The sequence below is a fragment of the Lacerta agilis genome, chromosome 10, assembly GCF_009819535.1.
Source record: "Lacerta agilis isolate rLacAgi1 chromosome 10, rLacAgi1.pri, whole genome shotgun sequence".
In the NCBI taxonomy this organism is placed as follows: domain Eukaryota; kingdom Metazoa; phylum Chordata; class Lepidosauria; order Squamata; family Lacertidae; genus Lacerta; species Lacerta agilis.
The window spans coordinates 31026423-31041673 of NC_046321.1; the positions used below are offsets into that span (position 1 = coordinate 31026423).

Here is a 15251-nt window from a genome sequence, read left to right on the forward strand (position 1 = left end):
ATGCCAGCAAGTTTGGAAAACTCAGCAGTGGCCAGAGGATTGGAGAAGATCAGTCTACATCCCAATCCCAAAGAAGGGCAGTGCCAAAGAATGCTCCAACTACCGCACAATTGCACTCATTTCACACGCTAGCAAGGTTATGCTTAAAATTCTACAAGGCAGACTTAAGCAGTATGTGGACCGAGAACTCCCAGAAGTGCAAGCTGGATTTCGAAGGGGCAGAGGAACCAGAGACCAAATTGCAAACATGCGCTGGATTATGGAGAAAGCCAGAGAGTTCCAGAAAAACATCTACTTCTGCTTCATTGATTATGCAAAAGCATTTGACTGTGTCGACCACAGCAAACTATGGCAAGTTCTTAAAGAAATGGGAGTGCCGGATCACCTCATTTGCCTCCTGAGAAATCTCTATGTGGGACAAGAAGCTACAGTTAGAACTGGATATGGAACAACTGATTGGTTCAAAATTGGGAAAGGAGTACGACAAGGTTGTATATTGTCTCCCTGCTTATTTAACTTATATGCAGAATACATCATGCGAAAGGCTGGACTGGATGAATCCCCAACCGGAATTAAGATTGCCGGAAAAAATATCAACAACCTCAGATATGCTGATGATACAACCTTGATGGCAGAAAGTGAGGAAGAATTAAAGAGCCTTTTAATGAGGGTGAAAGAGGAGAGCGCAAAATATGGTCTGAAGCTCAACATCAAAAAAACTAAGATCATGGCCACTGGTCCCATCACCTCCTGGCAAATAGAAGGGGAAGAAATGGAGGCAGTGAGAGATTTCACTTTCTTGGGTTCCATGATCACTGCAGATGGTGACAGCAGTCACGAAATCAGAAGACGCCTGCTTCTTGGGAGAAAAGCAATGACAAACCTAGACAGCATCTTAAAAAGCAAAGACATCACCTTGCCGACAAAGGTCCGTATAGTTAAAGCTATGGTTTTCCCAGTAGTAATGTACGGAAGTGAGAGCTGGACCATCAAGAAGGCTGATCGCCGTAGAATTGATGCTTTTGAATTATGGTGCTGGAGGAGACTCTTGAGAGTCCCGTGGACTGCAAGAAGATCAAACCTATCCATTCTCAAAGAAATCAGCCCTGAGTACTCACTAGAAGGACAGATCCTGAAGTTGAGGCTCCAGTACTTTGGCCACCTCATGAGAAGAGAAGACTCCCTAGAAAAGACCCTGATGTTGGGAAAGATGGAGGGCACAAGGAGAAGGGGACGACAGAGGATGAGATGGTTGGACAGTGTTCTTGAAGCTACTAACATGAGTTTGGCCAAACTGCGAGAGGCAGTGAAGGATAGGCGTGCCTGGCGTACTCTGGTCCATGGGGTCACGAAGAGTCGGACACGACTGAACGACTGAACAACAAATTTAATGAGCATTCACACTGGTATATTTGTGGGAAGGCTAAATGAAATTGCAACAAAGAAAGTGTGATCCCACCTCAAAATAGCAGTAGTCTGGAAGTACCCTCAACTGGGATTATGACAAATTAAATTAGTTATTTAGCTCTTGATTCAAAACCTGAATGTTATCTTCAACTAATGCCTCTCCTTCAACAATCTCATTCTTAGTAGTCATTGTAGCTGGAGAAGCTGCAAATAAAATAATTGGAGTTGTGAAATACTAAAGAACCTGTGTGTGGTTTTGAGCCATGGATATGTTTTTTTAGAATCTCAATCTGATTTACTTGCTGTAGAAACACTTCTTTCCCTCCATGATATTGCCACTCTTTACCTGATAGTTGATCTCACTCTTGTGATTGCTGATTTCGCTAATTTTGTTAAAGTTCATTTGGGTAGTTGAAATGTCACGGTGATTAAACTCAAGAGCATTTTGCTAGGTGCCAGAATGAATTGGTTTGAACAATCTTAGCCCCTCTGCTCGAACTGAAGTAGCCTCCTGCTGATGTTACGATAATAGGCAAAATTACAGTGGCTGTAGAATAGCGACTACATGCCTTGTGAACTAGCCTATGACATTTTTATGTGGGCTGGTTGGGTGTATTAAACAATGGTAAATTTAAAAGGAGATGGTTTTTGTAAAGAGTTTTCTTTTCTTCATTTTAATGTATGGAAAAGATAATGGGAGTAGTATTGTTAAAATCTAATTTTAATTCAGGGAGATTTCAGTGTTGGGAAAGAAATAATCTAAATAATGCTTGCTAACATGTATATGATTGTGGATGCAATGCAGATAAAGCAACAGGCAGAAACCCCTGAAATCAACCGGACTAAAACACACTGCCAAACTCCTGTTACAGTTGATTTCAGTGGGATTTAACTATCTCTGGATTTCATATGGATGGATGGATGGATGCATATACATACGGATAGTGTTTATGACCCATACTTTATCCACATCTGCTTTTTCTCCAGTCTCTGCTGCTTCAGCCCCCTGCCAGGTCATTGACCCACTTTTGAAAAGTGTTGTTGGAGTTTATAATTGGTTTGTCAATTTGGTGGCAGTGTTGGTGGTGTGCCTGCTGAAGCAAAAACTGATGAAAAAGTCATGGTGTGCATGCATATCCACCTTGAAAATTATATGTATATTAAATTCTCTCTCCCCCTCCGCCCCACCTTGCAAAACATTAAGACTTCTGCTAGTGAGAACCACCTAGGTTTACTCCAGATGGAAACTGAAAACTCTGCTCTAGAAAATAACTGCTCCCTGATCTCAGCTTCCCAAACACTTCACTGTCTAATAACTACAAATCTTCACAGTAAAAATGCTTGCCACAGTGGAGATTACAAAAACCTGTAATACACTTCTTCAATCCCACCTACATAACCATGTTTTCTCATTTATTTAGATGCAACCCCTTCCAAGTATTTATTGGTAGTCAAAACACATAAACTGTGCTCATTTATCCCCCTCCAGTGGGTATTGCATATTTTGTGGCATATAGGGTTGTCGTATTTTGAAAAGCATAAAAGAGTACACATTTACATACCCATGAAAAAGAGGACATGTCCTGGAAAAAGTGGACATATGGCAACCCCACTTTTAGCCCTGGCATTTCTGTAGTAGTTTCATTTTAAATTACAGAAAATAATAATAATAATAATAATAATAATAATAATAATAATAATAATAATAATACTCCACCCATCTGGCAGAATATATATATATATATAAAAATAAAAAATATTGATTTAGTGACAAGTGCTTATAACCACACAGGCACATTTCCCTCTTCAAAGAATTCTGGGCACTGTAGTTTGTTCAGGGTTGCCAGGGTTGTAACTCTACAAGGGGTAAACTACAGTGCTCAGAATTGAGGTGAACAAATGTGTTTTGAATGTGCTTTAAGGGCTTAGTGCGTACACAGCTTAAGCCAACAATGGGCTGGACTAATGTCTTATGTTGGTAATGAACTGGATGAGAACCAAGGGCTCCATCAGTCACCCACTACTTGATTTAGCCCTTTACCGCAAACAATATTTTTGAAACGGTTGCAATGCTTTGCTAAACTGTAACCTGAGCTCCTTGTGGAAAGCTTTGAAAATCGCTTTTACCACCCACCCCCTCCAAATTTCTGTGTGTGGCCTGGGACATTTTATCTCTGTGTTTAATAGGAAAATGGGGACAGAGGTGGCCTGGTTCTCAAAAGTTCTCCTTGGATTGGCACAGGATTTTCCTGGGCAAAATGTTGATCTAAAGGGTCAGAAATGTGTCACTCCATCCATCCTACATAAGCCACCCACCCAGCACACTGCTTTCTTTCTTTTTCCTTGTTTTAATTTGGCAGTAGCAGTAATAGAATAGACACTTTAACCGATGGTCAGGGATGATGGGAATCTTGGACTCCAGAGTTGGAGCAGGCTGGTCTAGAATGTACATGGTGAATGGGGATGGGGAATGGGGGACAGGGCAATGGTCACCAACAGTTTACTCTGTGGGAAAGTTGTTGGACTAAATCGCTTTCCCTCCTTCAAATTCTTATTGTAGGATTTAAAGAAAACCAACCAGCAATCTGTGAGCATCTTGTATTTTGCTGTATTACACATGCATAATTATAGGTACAGCCATGCACCTAAATGCAAAGCAACAAGAGCATGGTTCCCCCTTCCCTATGCTATCCACATATTCTGCCATTTCCTTCTTTTAACACCTGCTCCTTCTTTTCTCCTCTTACAGGATGAATCATCCATGTTCTTCCAGTTTGGTCCATCAATAGAACAGCAAGCTTCTGTCATGCTCAACATCATGGAAGAATATGATTGGTACATCTTCTCCATTGTCACCACCTACTTTCCTGGCTACCAGGACTTTGTCAACAAGGTCCGTAGCACTATTGAGAACAGCTTTGTGGGCTGGGAGCTAGAAGAGGTGCTCTTGCTGGATATGTCTCTGGATGACGGAGACTCAAAGATCCAGAATCAGCTCAAGAAACTCCAGAGTCCTGTCATCCTCCTTTACTGTACTAAGGAAGAAGCCACCTATATCTTTGAGGTGGCTAACTCTGTGGGTCTGACTGGGTACGATTACACTTGGATTGTACCCAGCTTGGTGGCTGGAGATACAGACACAGTCCCCTCTGAATTCCCCACTGGACTTATCTCTGTGTCATATGACGAATGGGACTATGGCCTTCGCGACAGGGTGAAAGACGGAATAGCCATAATAACCACGGCTGCTTCTGACATGCTGTCTGAGCACAGCTTCATTCCTGAGCCCAAGAGCAGTTGCTACAACACACAGGACAAGAGGATCTACCAATCAAACATGTTAAATAGGTAAGGGAAATCAGCATAATGGGTTGTCAGTAGCTGGCATGTTATAGCCATCACAATGGATATGTGTCTTATTGAAGGCTTTAGGAAGAAAACTTCCAGCTGGGTCTGATTTCTGAGGTAAACAGGTAATCTGTCATAGTCCTTTGTTTCGTGTACAGTGTTCATTTATGCTAACTCAAGAGTAGTTTGGAAATTAATTCAGAATGAGGAACTGGTCGATTATAAACTCATTGGTTGTGTGGCAGTCAACAGAAAATAGAAGCAGAGTAACAGCTTCATATTAACAGTGTTTGTTTGTACACATACTTAAGGATGAAAGCTATTTTTGTTAATTTATATGTGAGGGCTTTCTGCAAGTGAGCTGATGTTCAAAGTTATAAAGTACAGTACATTATTAAGATTTATCAAAGAGAAAGCTGTAGGTGCTATATAAGGAGAGGTGGGTTTTAGACTGGCTTGGCAGGTCAGTAGCAGAGGGACCAAGAATATAAGTGGCAAGAAAGAAATGTCTTAGGGCAAGAGTGACAAAGGAAGTGAGGACACTCATGTGTTAAATGTACTAGGAACTGAGTTATTCATTCATTCATTCATTCAATATATTTATACTCTGCCTTTCTCACATGTTGGGATTCAAGGTGACTTACAGGTATGACATTTAAAAACAACATTAGAAAATAAAAAGTAATAAAATCAAGCTAGCTAAAAACAGTAATTAAAATATATCAAACGCACTTTAAACCAGCAATGATATTATAATAAAGGGAGACAGGGGACATTTGGGAAGTTTTCTGATCAGTATCGGGTGGTGTGGTGGGACTATTCCGCTCCCCTGACCTCCCTCCGACTGAGTAAGAGAGAGTGGGGAAGGCATGAGGCGGCGGCTAGGTCAGGGTGGTGCAAACACAACATCAGGAGCACTGGATTGTTTTTCCCTGGCCTCACCCCTCACAATCTCCATCCTACTATGTAGCAGTGACTCAGCTGGAGGGAGGGTTAGTCCCACCATGCTGTCCACTGCTGTTTCTACTCCTGAAGCATAAAGCAGCCTCCCCCATGCTTGGATGGACAACACACTTGCACCAAATGTGGCCCAAAGGGAAGGACAGGACATCCTGCAATAGGAAGCACAGCTGTCTGCTTCTTGCAATATGAGCTCAGTCATTGGCTGTGCTGCTTTCTGGGTGCCTTCTCAAGACAGCAAAGGGCTGAATGGCCAGGGTGGCAAGGACATGGCAGCAGAAATCTTCACTACAGTTTTGGCTTGCCACAGCCAGCCCTTAATGGATATCTTTTCCAGGAAGGACTCAGTTAATTTTAAAGACCAGGATAGGAGGAGATGATTTCAAATTACAGACCTGAACAATTTGGCCCCACTGATTGTGTGGCTTTAAATGTTATAGCAGCTCTGTGGGATAAACCCACAAAAAGGAATCTCCCACTGACAGTCTTGTAGGGATTTAAAGGGTACCAGGTTCTTATTGATTTCAGCAGCATGTACTTCAATATAAATGTGTCAAAAGTTGTGACCTTAAAAGGTTAAGCTAGGAGTGAAGTCTGTGTCTTACCTGCCTATAAAATCACTACAATTTTGTTATTGTTGTGTTGTTGCTACTACTGTGATGGTTTCAGCTATCAGGGAAAGACATCTTTGTACTGTTGTGCAGCAAGGACAGTCTTGTTTTTTTTTTTTTTATAAATAAACTTTATTGCTTATTAAAAATATTCTTACATGTATGAATGGATAAATACAGAAAAACAAAACAGAACAAAAACAAAACTAACATATATCTACATTCATACATATCTGCATTCAAAGTCAAAAAAAAAAAAGTAAAGAACAAAGACAAAGAAAATAAGAGAAAAGAGAAAAAAGAAAAAAGAAAGAATAAGAAAAAGGAAGGAGAGGAAAGAAATCAAAAGATCTCCAATTATCATACATAAATTAAACTTCAACAATACTTCCACTGTTTTAACAACGCTTCATTTTCCAAATAAGTAGCCTTATTATATCTGTCATTTATATTATTCCTCAAGTTTTACAAATCTTCCGATCATCACTTTACTGACTTTAATTCCTTTCATTGTTCTAAACACAACCAATATCTTCTACTCGTATCTTGTTTCCCCAAATATTCATTAATATATTTCCATTGATTTTTAATTGTTTCTTTAGAAGTACCTCTGATATAGTTCGTCAGCTTCGCCAGTTCCAGATATTCTACTACTTTACTGAGCCATTCGTCCTTTGATGGTAACTGATCACCTTTCCAATATTTGGCCACAAGCATTCTTGCAGCAGTTGTCACATAAAGAAAGATATTTATTCTATCCCTTGGTATTTCCTTGGTTAGAATTCCCAATAAGTATAGCTCTGGTTTTTTACTATACGATATTTTAATCAGCTTTTGCACCTCTTCATGAATCATTTTCCAGAATTCTTTAATTTTGGGGCAAGTCCACCACATATGGAACAGCGTCCCGATCTGATCTCTACATCTCCAACACTTGTTGTTCCTGGATTTACTGATCTTGGCTGCTCTTTCTGGTGTTAAATACCATCTATGGTGTACCTTCATGAGATTTTCTTTTATTTGGTAAGAGGCCGTGAAGTTAATGTTTTTCATCCAAAGTTGCTTCCAATTATCATATTCAATTTCGTGCCCAATATCTTTTTCCCATTTTATCATATTACTATTTTTTATATGTGAAATCGACTGTTCACCTTTTATTATTTTGTATACTTTGGATAACACTTTTTGTTTACAAGTAATTATTTCATCTATTTTTGTTACTTTATTTTCAAAACCTCTGTTTTTTAAGTCCGTTTGGAATACCGCTCTCAGCTGGAGATATTCTAGCCAGCTTATTCCTAAAGGTCTTAAATCTGCATAGTTCCTTAATTTCGGGTTTTCTTTCAATTCTTCCACTAATTCTTTATATGTGGGCCAACTTCTTTTAATCGTATTTTTAAAGCTTGAGGTCGCCTCTACCGGTGAGATGCACCAAGGTGTTTTTTGCATCATTTTTGGTTTAATCCTTTCCCAAATTTCAAGCAGGGCTTTTCTTACCAAATGATTATTAAACCTCCTGTGCAATTTTAATTTCTCATAGAAAAGGTACCCATGCCAGCCGTAGAGCTTGTCCCACCCTTCCAATTCTAATATTTCTTTATTTTCTAGTGTGATCCAATCCTTGATCCAGATCCACCCTGCTGCGTGGATCTGGATCAAGGACAGTCTTGTTAAACTAAGGTTTAAATGGCAATCGGTAATATATTTACAATTACTTGCATTGATCCAGAACCCTTTTTGCACGGGGGACTTCTGTTCTGTTCTGTTCTGTTCTGTTCTGAGAGGGGGGCAGACTTTGGTCTTTTAAATTTCAGCAGTGCTCTGTCCAAGGCCAAAATTTGGCATGTCCTGCCTCTCACTTTTTTGCTCAGCTTAATTCACTACTTCATAGTTGTGATACCCTGTGGTGTCCTCTATGCCCAGTCACGCTGGCCTAGATCCACCTCTGATTCTCTCTTGTGCACAGAATCCATTTCTACTGGGCATGCCTTTGTCTTACAGAAAGTCATGGGAAGCCCCTGCATGTAGTCACAGTTATAGTCAGAATTTAATTGAGCCAGCTCAACCCAGCGGTTGCATCGACCAACACGTAGTTTGGATCCTGCAATCGCCCACAGCGGTTTCCAAGGAAAAAAAAAAGAATTTAACCTTAATATTACTTGATATTAAAATTGCCAGGGAGACATAGGTTAATGTTTGCCTAAATTTAAGTATTTCTAAAATCCTGGAAAAAGTATCTATACTTGTCATGAAACATTATGACACTTGTGTAGCTGCCACTGACAGTTGGAGTCTCAGAACTTTTCCTTCCCTCAGTACTATTGCCCAGTAATCCAAAATGTGTGATGCCACAACATTGGCTTGATTCACACATAAGAATGGGATGAAATTCGATTCCACTCACATTTAAAGGCCAGCCTAGGTAGCTTTCACTTTCTAAAACAGCACGTGATCCAAAATAAAACAATCTGTGAAAACTTGTAGTTCTCCAAATATGTGTGATGCAGTTCTCTAGCCAAGTAATGTGTCCATAAATGCATGCATATACTACGGTAAATTGCGCATTAAAAAATGGAGATATAAGTGAAAGCGGCATATCAAAATGTATTTTATTAGATAAAATTGCTCTGAAAAAATGTATATATTAGGATAAATTCATACCAAAATGCTGGTGAATTTCCATGAGTATTATTATTTTTTAATTTGCAAACTGATGCAGAAATGTGGAAAGCTGAGTTTAAGTTTGGAAATATAAGAAACTGGAGGAAACCGAAATTGATACATTCACCCCACTCTTATTCTCATGTTGTGCTGTGTACAGCCTCCCAGATGCTTTGCTCCTCCCTGCCTTTTCCCTCCTTTGCCACACTGAGCTAAGTTTGCTTAACATGCCATCCAAACCACAGGCTCCTGGTTTAGCTCTAACCAGACTAACCACAAGCCATAGCCAAGCTTTGTTGTTTATGATTCATGGCTACTCTTGCAGAGCTAAACCACGAATCTGGGTTTGAACAAAGTGTAAAGCCAATCTCAGGCTTAGCTTGGCACATCACAGCAGCACCTCACAACTGTCACCTCAGACAATTTTTCATTTCTCAGTGTTATGGGGGAGAATAGGGAAGATATGGGCTTGTTGCTTTTACTGCCAGCTCTGCATAAAGCAAAACTTCTTGTCTTGGCCTGGGGGAGAGGAGGAGATCCAGAGCTGACAATGCAAAGAGATTGCAGCCAGCAAAATAAAGCCTTCAGTGAACCTATGTGAATCTATGTGTGAGATTGTGTCTTCTCTGCAGATGAGCTATCGCAGTTGAGAATGGAACATATAAGCAGGAGGTCTTGCAGTTCTAAATGAAAAAACTAGCGGCAAGGTATCGCTCTGAGGGACCCGTATTCTTGGAAGCTGTTTCTCCTATCCAGTTTTGTTAATATTGGAGGCACACTGCAAAACCTCTTCAAGGTTGTGGGGGAGGAACAGAGCTAAGTTATACTTATGGGCTTGGTAGACTAAATGCCTGCTGCAGGGGATGGGAGCCCTGATTTTTCAGTTATTGCAGCAGAAATGCCATCAGTTCAAAACTTCAGAAGCAAGAGGGAACTTCTGAATTCATACATATGAAACTTTACATGGTCTCTAATTGGAGGATTATATTTGGTATCACTCAGCTAGAGAACATGCAACATTTCTGATTATTCCATCCTCAGTGTTCTATAACAGCGATCTTGAGTACAGCATCCTTTAGAGCAGTTGCACAAGGCAGAAGTCAGAAAGTTTAGCTGTAAGAATTTGGTATACTGCGTTTTATTAGTCATTGTAATACAATACACTTCAGCAGGCTCCAGAACTCCTGAGATTTTTCAATATATATGTTTGTGTGACTTGCCTCCTAAGCCCACATACGTAACTCTGAATCGTGGCCTGTGACGAGGGAAAACTTGATGGAATTACTGGTTGCCTCATGTCTCTTAGGGCATACCTTGTTCTTAAGTTAGAATTCTACCCCTGATCTTCAAAGTTGGTCAAAGAAGGATGACTCCATAGAAATGAAATGTAACAGTTTCCTATTTGGTATGCAGAATTCTGATGAAATCAAGGGAACTTTAAACAGTTTGTTAATTTGTGATGAATAATTGGCCTTGACAGCAGAATAATAAAGTAAAAAAATGACAAAATCTCTGTTACTTAAGTAACTAACTGCTGGTAATTTTATCATGTCAAGGTCCTGTAAAAGAATTAGATTAATGAAAGAACATCCCTGCCTATTTTCCATTTTATTAATTGACATTCCTCCCTCCCCCCACAAATGTTCTTACTATATTCCAAGCGATAAAAATAGAAACGGCCATGCTGCCATGGTTTCCCACACAACTTTAGAGTCTCTTTCCATTTTCTTTGATGCAATTTCACATAAAAATCTGGTTTGACAAAAGACCAGCCCAGTGCGTCCCCTAGTGGTTATGTCCTGAGGGGAAACCCTGACAATAATCATGGTCATTAGGAGATCATTGCAAACAGCAGAAGTGTTAACTTGTAGCTTCCAGCCTGAACATCAATTCAATTAATAACCTCAAAAAATATCTTGCAGATTCACAGTTTGACTAAACTGTTTGTTTCATTTTTCCAGGCCTAAGCTGCCAAGCAATCGCAATATTCCACTTCATAAGGGAAGCAGCAATTTATAAGGAAATGTTTCCCGCCTTCCCACATTTAACAATGTGCTTAAACAAATGCTTAGCTTTTTTTATTAAAAAAAAACTGCATTCATTTTGATATAAGAATTAGTGACCCCAGGTGTATATTTTTATTGTTTTAATAATGTTTTAATATTTCACTTCAATTGCATTTAACCTTTCAGAATGTATTAGTCTTGATTTTTGTGTGTTCTGCATTTGCAAGTTTCCCCCTCTTATATGCTGCATTCCATCTCTCCCTATCTACCCCTGAAAGTGGTACAAACGGCAGGATGTTTTAGTACCAGAGTGTAAATCAGCTATCCTTGAAACTGAGACCCAGGAAGAGAATTTTATGATGCTGTTCCCTCACTGAAGGCTAGGTTGCCAGGGTAATGCCGGACACCCGAGACCTAAAATGGTCAAATGGTCTGGGCACATTAGGGCCACTTCAAAGTGATGCAGGGGTGAAGATACCAGTATGGAGCCATGTGTGCTTTACTTTTCATGACCTGTAACCTTTCCTGATGTATGTAAAGATGTTTTATGACTCTTTGTTGGCTGCGTTTGAACTAATATATAAGCTTTTGTTCTGAAGTGCCTTGGGGCAGACCTTCTCAATTGGCATGTTGAGTTGAGTGAGCTCTGACCTATTGCAATAGCTATAATAAATCCCTAAATCTGGATGCTGGACTTGAAAATAGTTTCCTTAGTTCTGTGGTTTATTCTAAAGGTGGTTGTTCCTTACCTGGGTTATGAACCAGGCGGTGTAGAGGTGAATTCTTATCACAATTTTTATCTGAATGGAAGCTTGCAGCTGCTTGAAATTGGTGCTGCAAAGATATTGTAAAGCTCATTCCATGGACTTTTGATGGCTACATATGAATATTTTATCACACATTCTACCACTGATTTTATCACTCATCCATAACCAATGTGTGGTATAATCCTCCTTACCACCTGTTAGCTTGGTCATCTTTACTTTAAGAATAAAACTGAAGTCACTCCCTAAGAGTGACAAAAAGGACTTAGCTTGAATGTACAATTAGTGGTGTGGTAGCTGCCAAAAATGAGGAAAGCTCTTTCTGTAATGCAGGACCCAGAAGGCTGCGGTGTTTTTCTATCAGTGTTAACTGCCCCTGTGGGTTTTTGTGATTTCAGATTTGTTTGCTAGCCTGGGTAAAATGGGTGCAATCTCAATGCAGCCATCTGGACACCACTTCACGCAATCAGCTTTCCACATGGAGTGCCGCGCACGTATTTCTGATTTTCTGTAATCTTTATGTGAAAGAATAGCCTATTGCCTGCTCACATAACTATAAAGCAGTTTTTTTCAGTGTTGTAAGAGATTGTCCTGATATACCAATACTTAAAACATACAAACCAGGAATTTCAAGCCGTACAGATCTTTCCAACTCTGTTGAGTCATCCACAGGTCACTGTGAGCACCACACACAACGGACAACATCATACCTTCAATTTCATTTTACATAACATTTCACAGATAACAACTGTCATTTTTTGTATCTGTAATGCCTTTATTTTTACCAGTGGTGCAGCTAGGCAAATTTAGTCCTCAAAAGTAATAGTCTTATGGGGGTGCATTACTTCTTTCCCCCCCATCATTTCATGCTTTACCACTATTTCTATAGTCCTAATATGTTAGAGCAAAATAAGTTTTCCAGCCCTGATTTTTTTTAAATCTGAGCATGTGCAGTTTCACAAAATTAACTTAAATCATAGTGCCATCACAACGAAAAGGGAAAACCAAAGGTGCCAGGCAAAAATGTTCCTCTTCAAACAGACCTTTGGCTGACTAACATCCTATTATACTTTTAAATGTGTTTAGAGGGGTATTATTTCATTTTGTTTTTGTTCTTGTTTTTATTATGTATTTTTCTCCTCTCACCATTGGAATGAGGGGAAGAAACCTGCTTTTTGCAGACATTGGCAGAGGGACCTCTCTTGCACATCAGTGCCTGTAAAATGCAGGCTTCTTTCTGTGCTGCTCCTACCCCTTTCCTGCCACGGGGAGGGGAGAAATAAATACTTTGATAGCCCTATCCTGACTGCTTCCTAAAATGCTCAGCACAAGGATTGTATGAGCCGCAGGCAAGGGATTTTGACAGACGGCCAGGGCAACCCAACTATTATGTGATGTCATAGTGACATTGTGTGATTGACAGGTGGGTGTCCTTTGCCCTTTGTCAAATTTGGCCTGTGAGGCCAATCCTGAGATGGATCTGGTCCATGAAGCCAAAATGGTTCCCCACTGAGGAAACAGAAGGATTTTCCAAACACCTTCATCTTCCCCAGCTGCAACAAAAGATGCCTCGGTCTCTACAGCCACAGCAGGTGCAAACTCTCCCCAACAATGTATGCCAACCTTCAAACAGAATACTGTCCTCTGTAAAGTAGGACACATAGCTATCCATTCACTATCAGGTGGGTAGTAACCTGATCATAATAGGTTTTTTGAAACTCATAATAGATTGGACCTGATTGTGTTTATTATATCTATAGCCAGTGTTACCAACTGGGACAGGTAGTTATGGGGAGATGGAAGTGAAAAATAGGTGATGAACAAGATGCAATAACTTTGCACAGTTTTATCTAACAGACATCCTGTTGAATTTAATGACAGAACTTCCCTTATTTTTTACAGGTTCCCCCCCTCCTTCCCCATTATCAGAATTTAGATCCAGGAATCCAGCTACATGAATAGGGGCCAAAGGTTTTTGTAAGCTAGACCTATTTCTGTCAGTCTGTTTTCAGATGGCGCAGAACTTTCTCAACAACTTTTGCTTTACTCTGCAGCTTTGCAGCTTCTCATGCTCTTATTCAGCCAGAGGCAAATGTTTTGAAAAATCTGAACAAAAACAGTTCATCCAATTTTGAGTTATGACAGTGTGAAATAAATGCATTAGTTCTGCTCTCAAATAATTGTTCAGTTGTGAGATTTTTTTTTGGGGGGGTGAATAATTAATTCAAATTGCCTAAGTTTTAAGCATTCAAACTCAGAGTGTATAGAATATTTAGTGAAGAATGCCTTCCTTGAGAGGCTTGGAAAAATGATTTTGAAATAAATGTATTAGCTTCTGCAGATAACACACCTCGCCTTAACACGATGGCTTTGGACCCCCCCTCCCTTTTTTGCATTGTACATCCTGCATATGTCATTTTTCTAAAAATTTGGGTGAACGTCGCTTCCCAATATTGAGACATTATTTATCATTTATAAAACAAATATGACTTTGAAAAATTAACACTATGGAGAGAAAATCTATTAAATTGTCTATTTCGCCCTCTTCTCCTGCATCATTTATCTAGTAAAATATTGAATTGTACAGCATATTCAGACATGAATTATGATTTTCCTTTGCATGTTGGAACACATTTAAAAGCCATACATTGCTTTAATCAGCTGAGTAAAGACCATCATCTGAAAGATGCTCTAAAAGAGAATATAATGAATAGTATGCAATAAGCAAAGCTTTTTAACGGATAGATGAAGCCTCTTAGAAGAGAGAACCAGCTCAGTTGGGAGGTTTCTCATTGGCGGAATGGACAGGCCGGCTCGGATTGGAAGTGAATTTTTACTCTAATAGTATCTTAGATTAGAATCATTAAAAATATCTATATGGAAACAATTATATGGAAATGAAACAATTAGTTTCAATTTGCAATTATAATGTAATATATTGTTAAATTTCTTATTAACTGGGATGAATTTGTTTTTCTATTCCCTTCCTCCTATTTTTAGCAACACTGCCCCCATTACTCCTCACGCTTCTTCCTCTCAAGCAGGAATATTGCCATTTATATTGTTAACTTTGCATCATTCATGTTCCCTATTGTTTATTTGTAATGAGCCGAAGTTATAGCATTTTGTATTTTGAAAGCATGAAAGTAGAACTAACTGCTGAAATGCAAACTACTCTGGTGTGAAGTATTGGATCTGGGTTCCACAGGGGTGTGTTTGCAGCATGTAAGTGCCAGAAATCAGCTTGGCTCTTAACAAATTATTCTCTTTAGGATCTTTTAAAATTACTATTACAAATGTTTTCATGTCTTCCACCAAAGCATTCAGGGTATGGCATACAGAGGGCTTTTAGGAAGGTGGAGTAGGGCAACAGAGCTATGGGCAGCTGCCCAAGGATGCCAGGTTTTGATGCTGCCCCTGGGGGGCTACATCAGGGGTCTTCAGACCTTTCTTTGTGCTTAGTGGGCTTGATTATAGATACAGTGGTACCTCGG

At 39.6% G+C, this 15251-nt stretch overlaps 1 protein-coding gene across 1 annotated transcript in view; it reads left to right on the forward strand.

Moving 5' to 3' along the window:
* GRIN2B (glutamate ionotropic receptor NMDA type subunit 2B) overlaps positions 1 to 15251 on the forward strand; it is a 267579-nt gene that overhangs the window by 128303 nt on the left and 124025 nt on the right. Inside the window, exon 3 of the mRNA XM_033162191.1 lies at positions 4157 to 4755. Within this exon, the coding sequence (XP_033018082.1) occupies positions 4157 to 4755 (599 nt within the window). The remainder of the gene's footprint in view (positions 1 to 4156; positions 4756 to 15251) is intronic.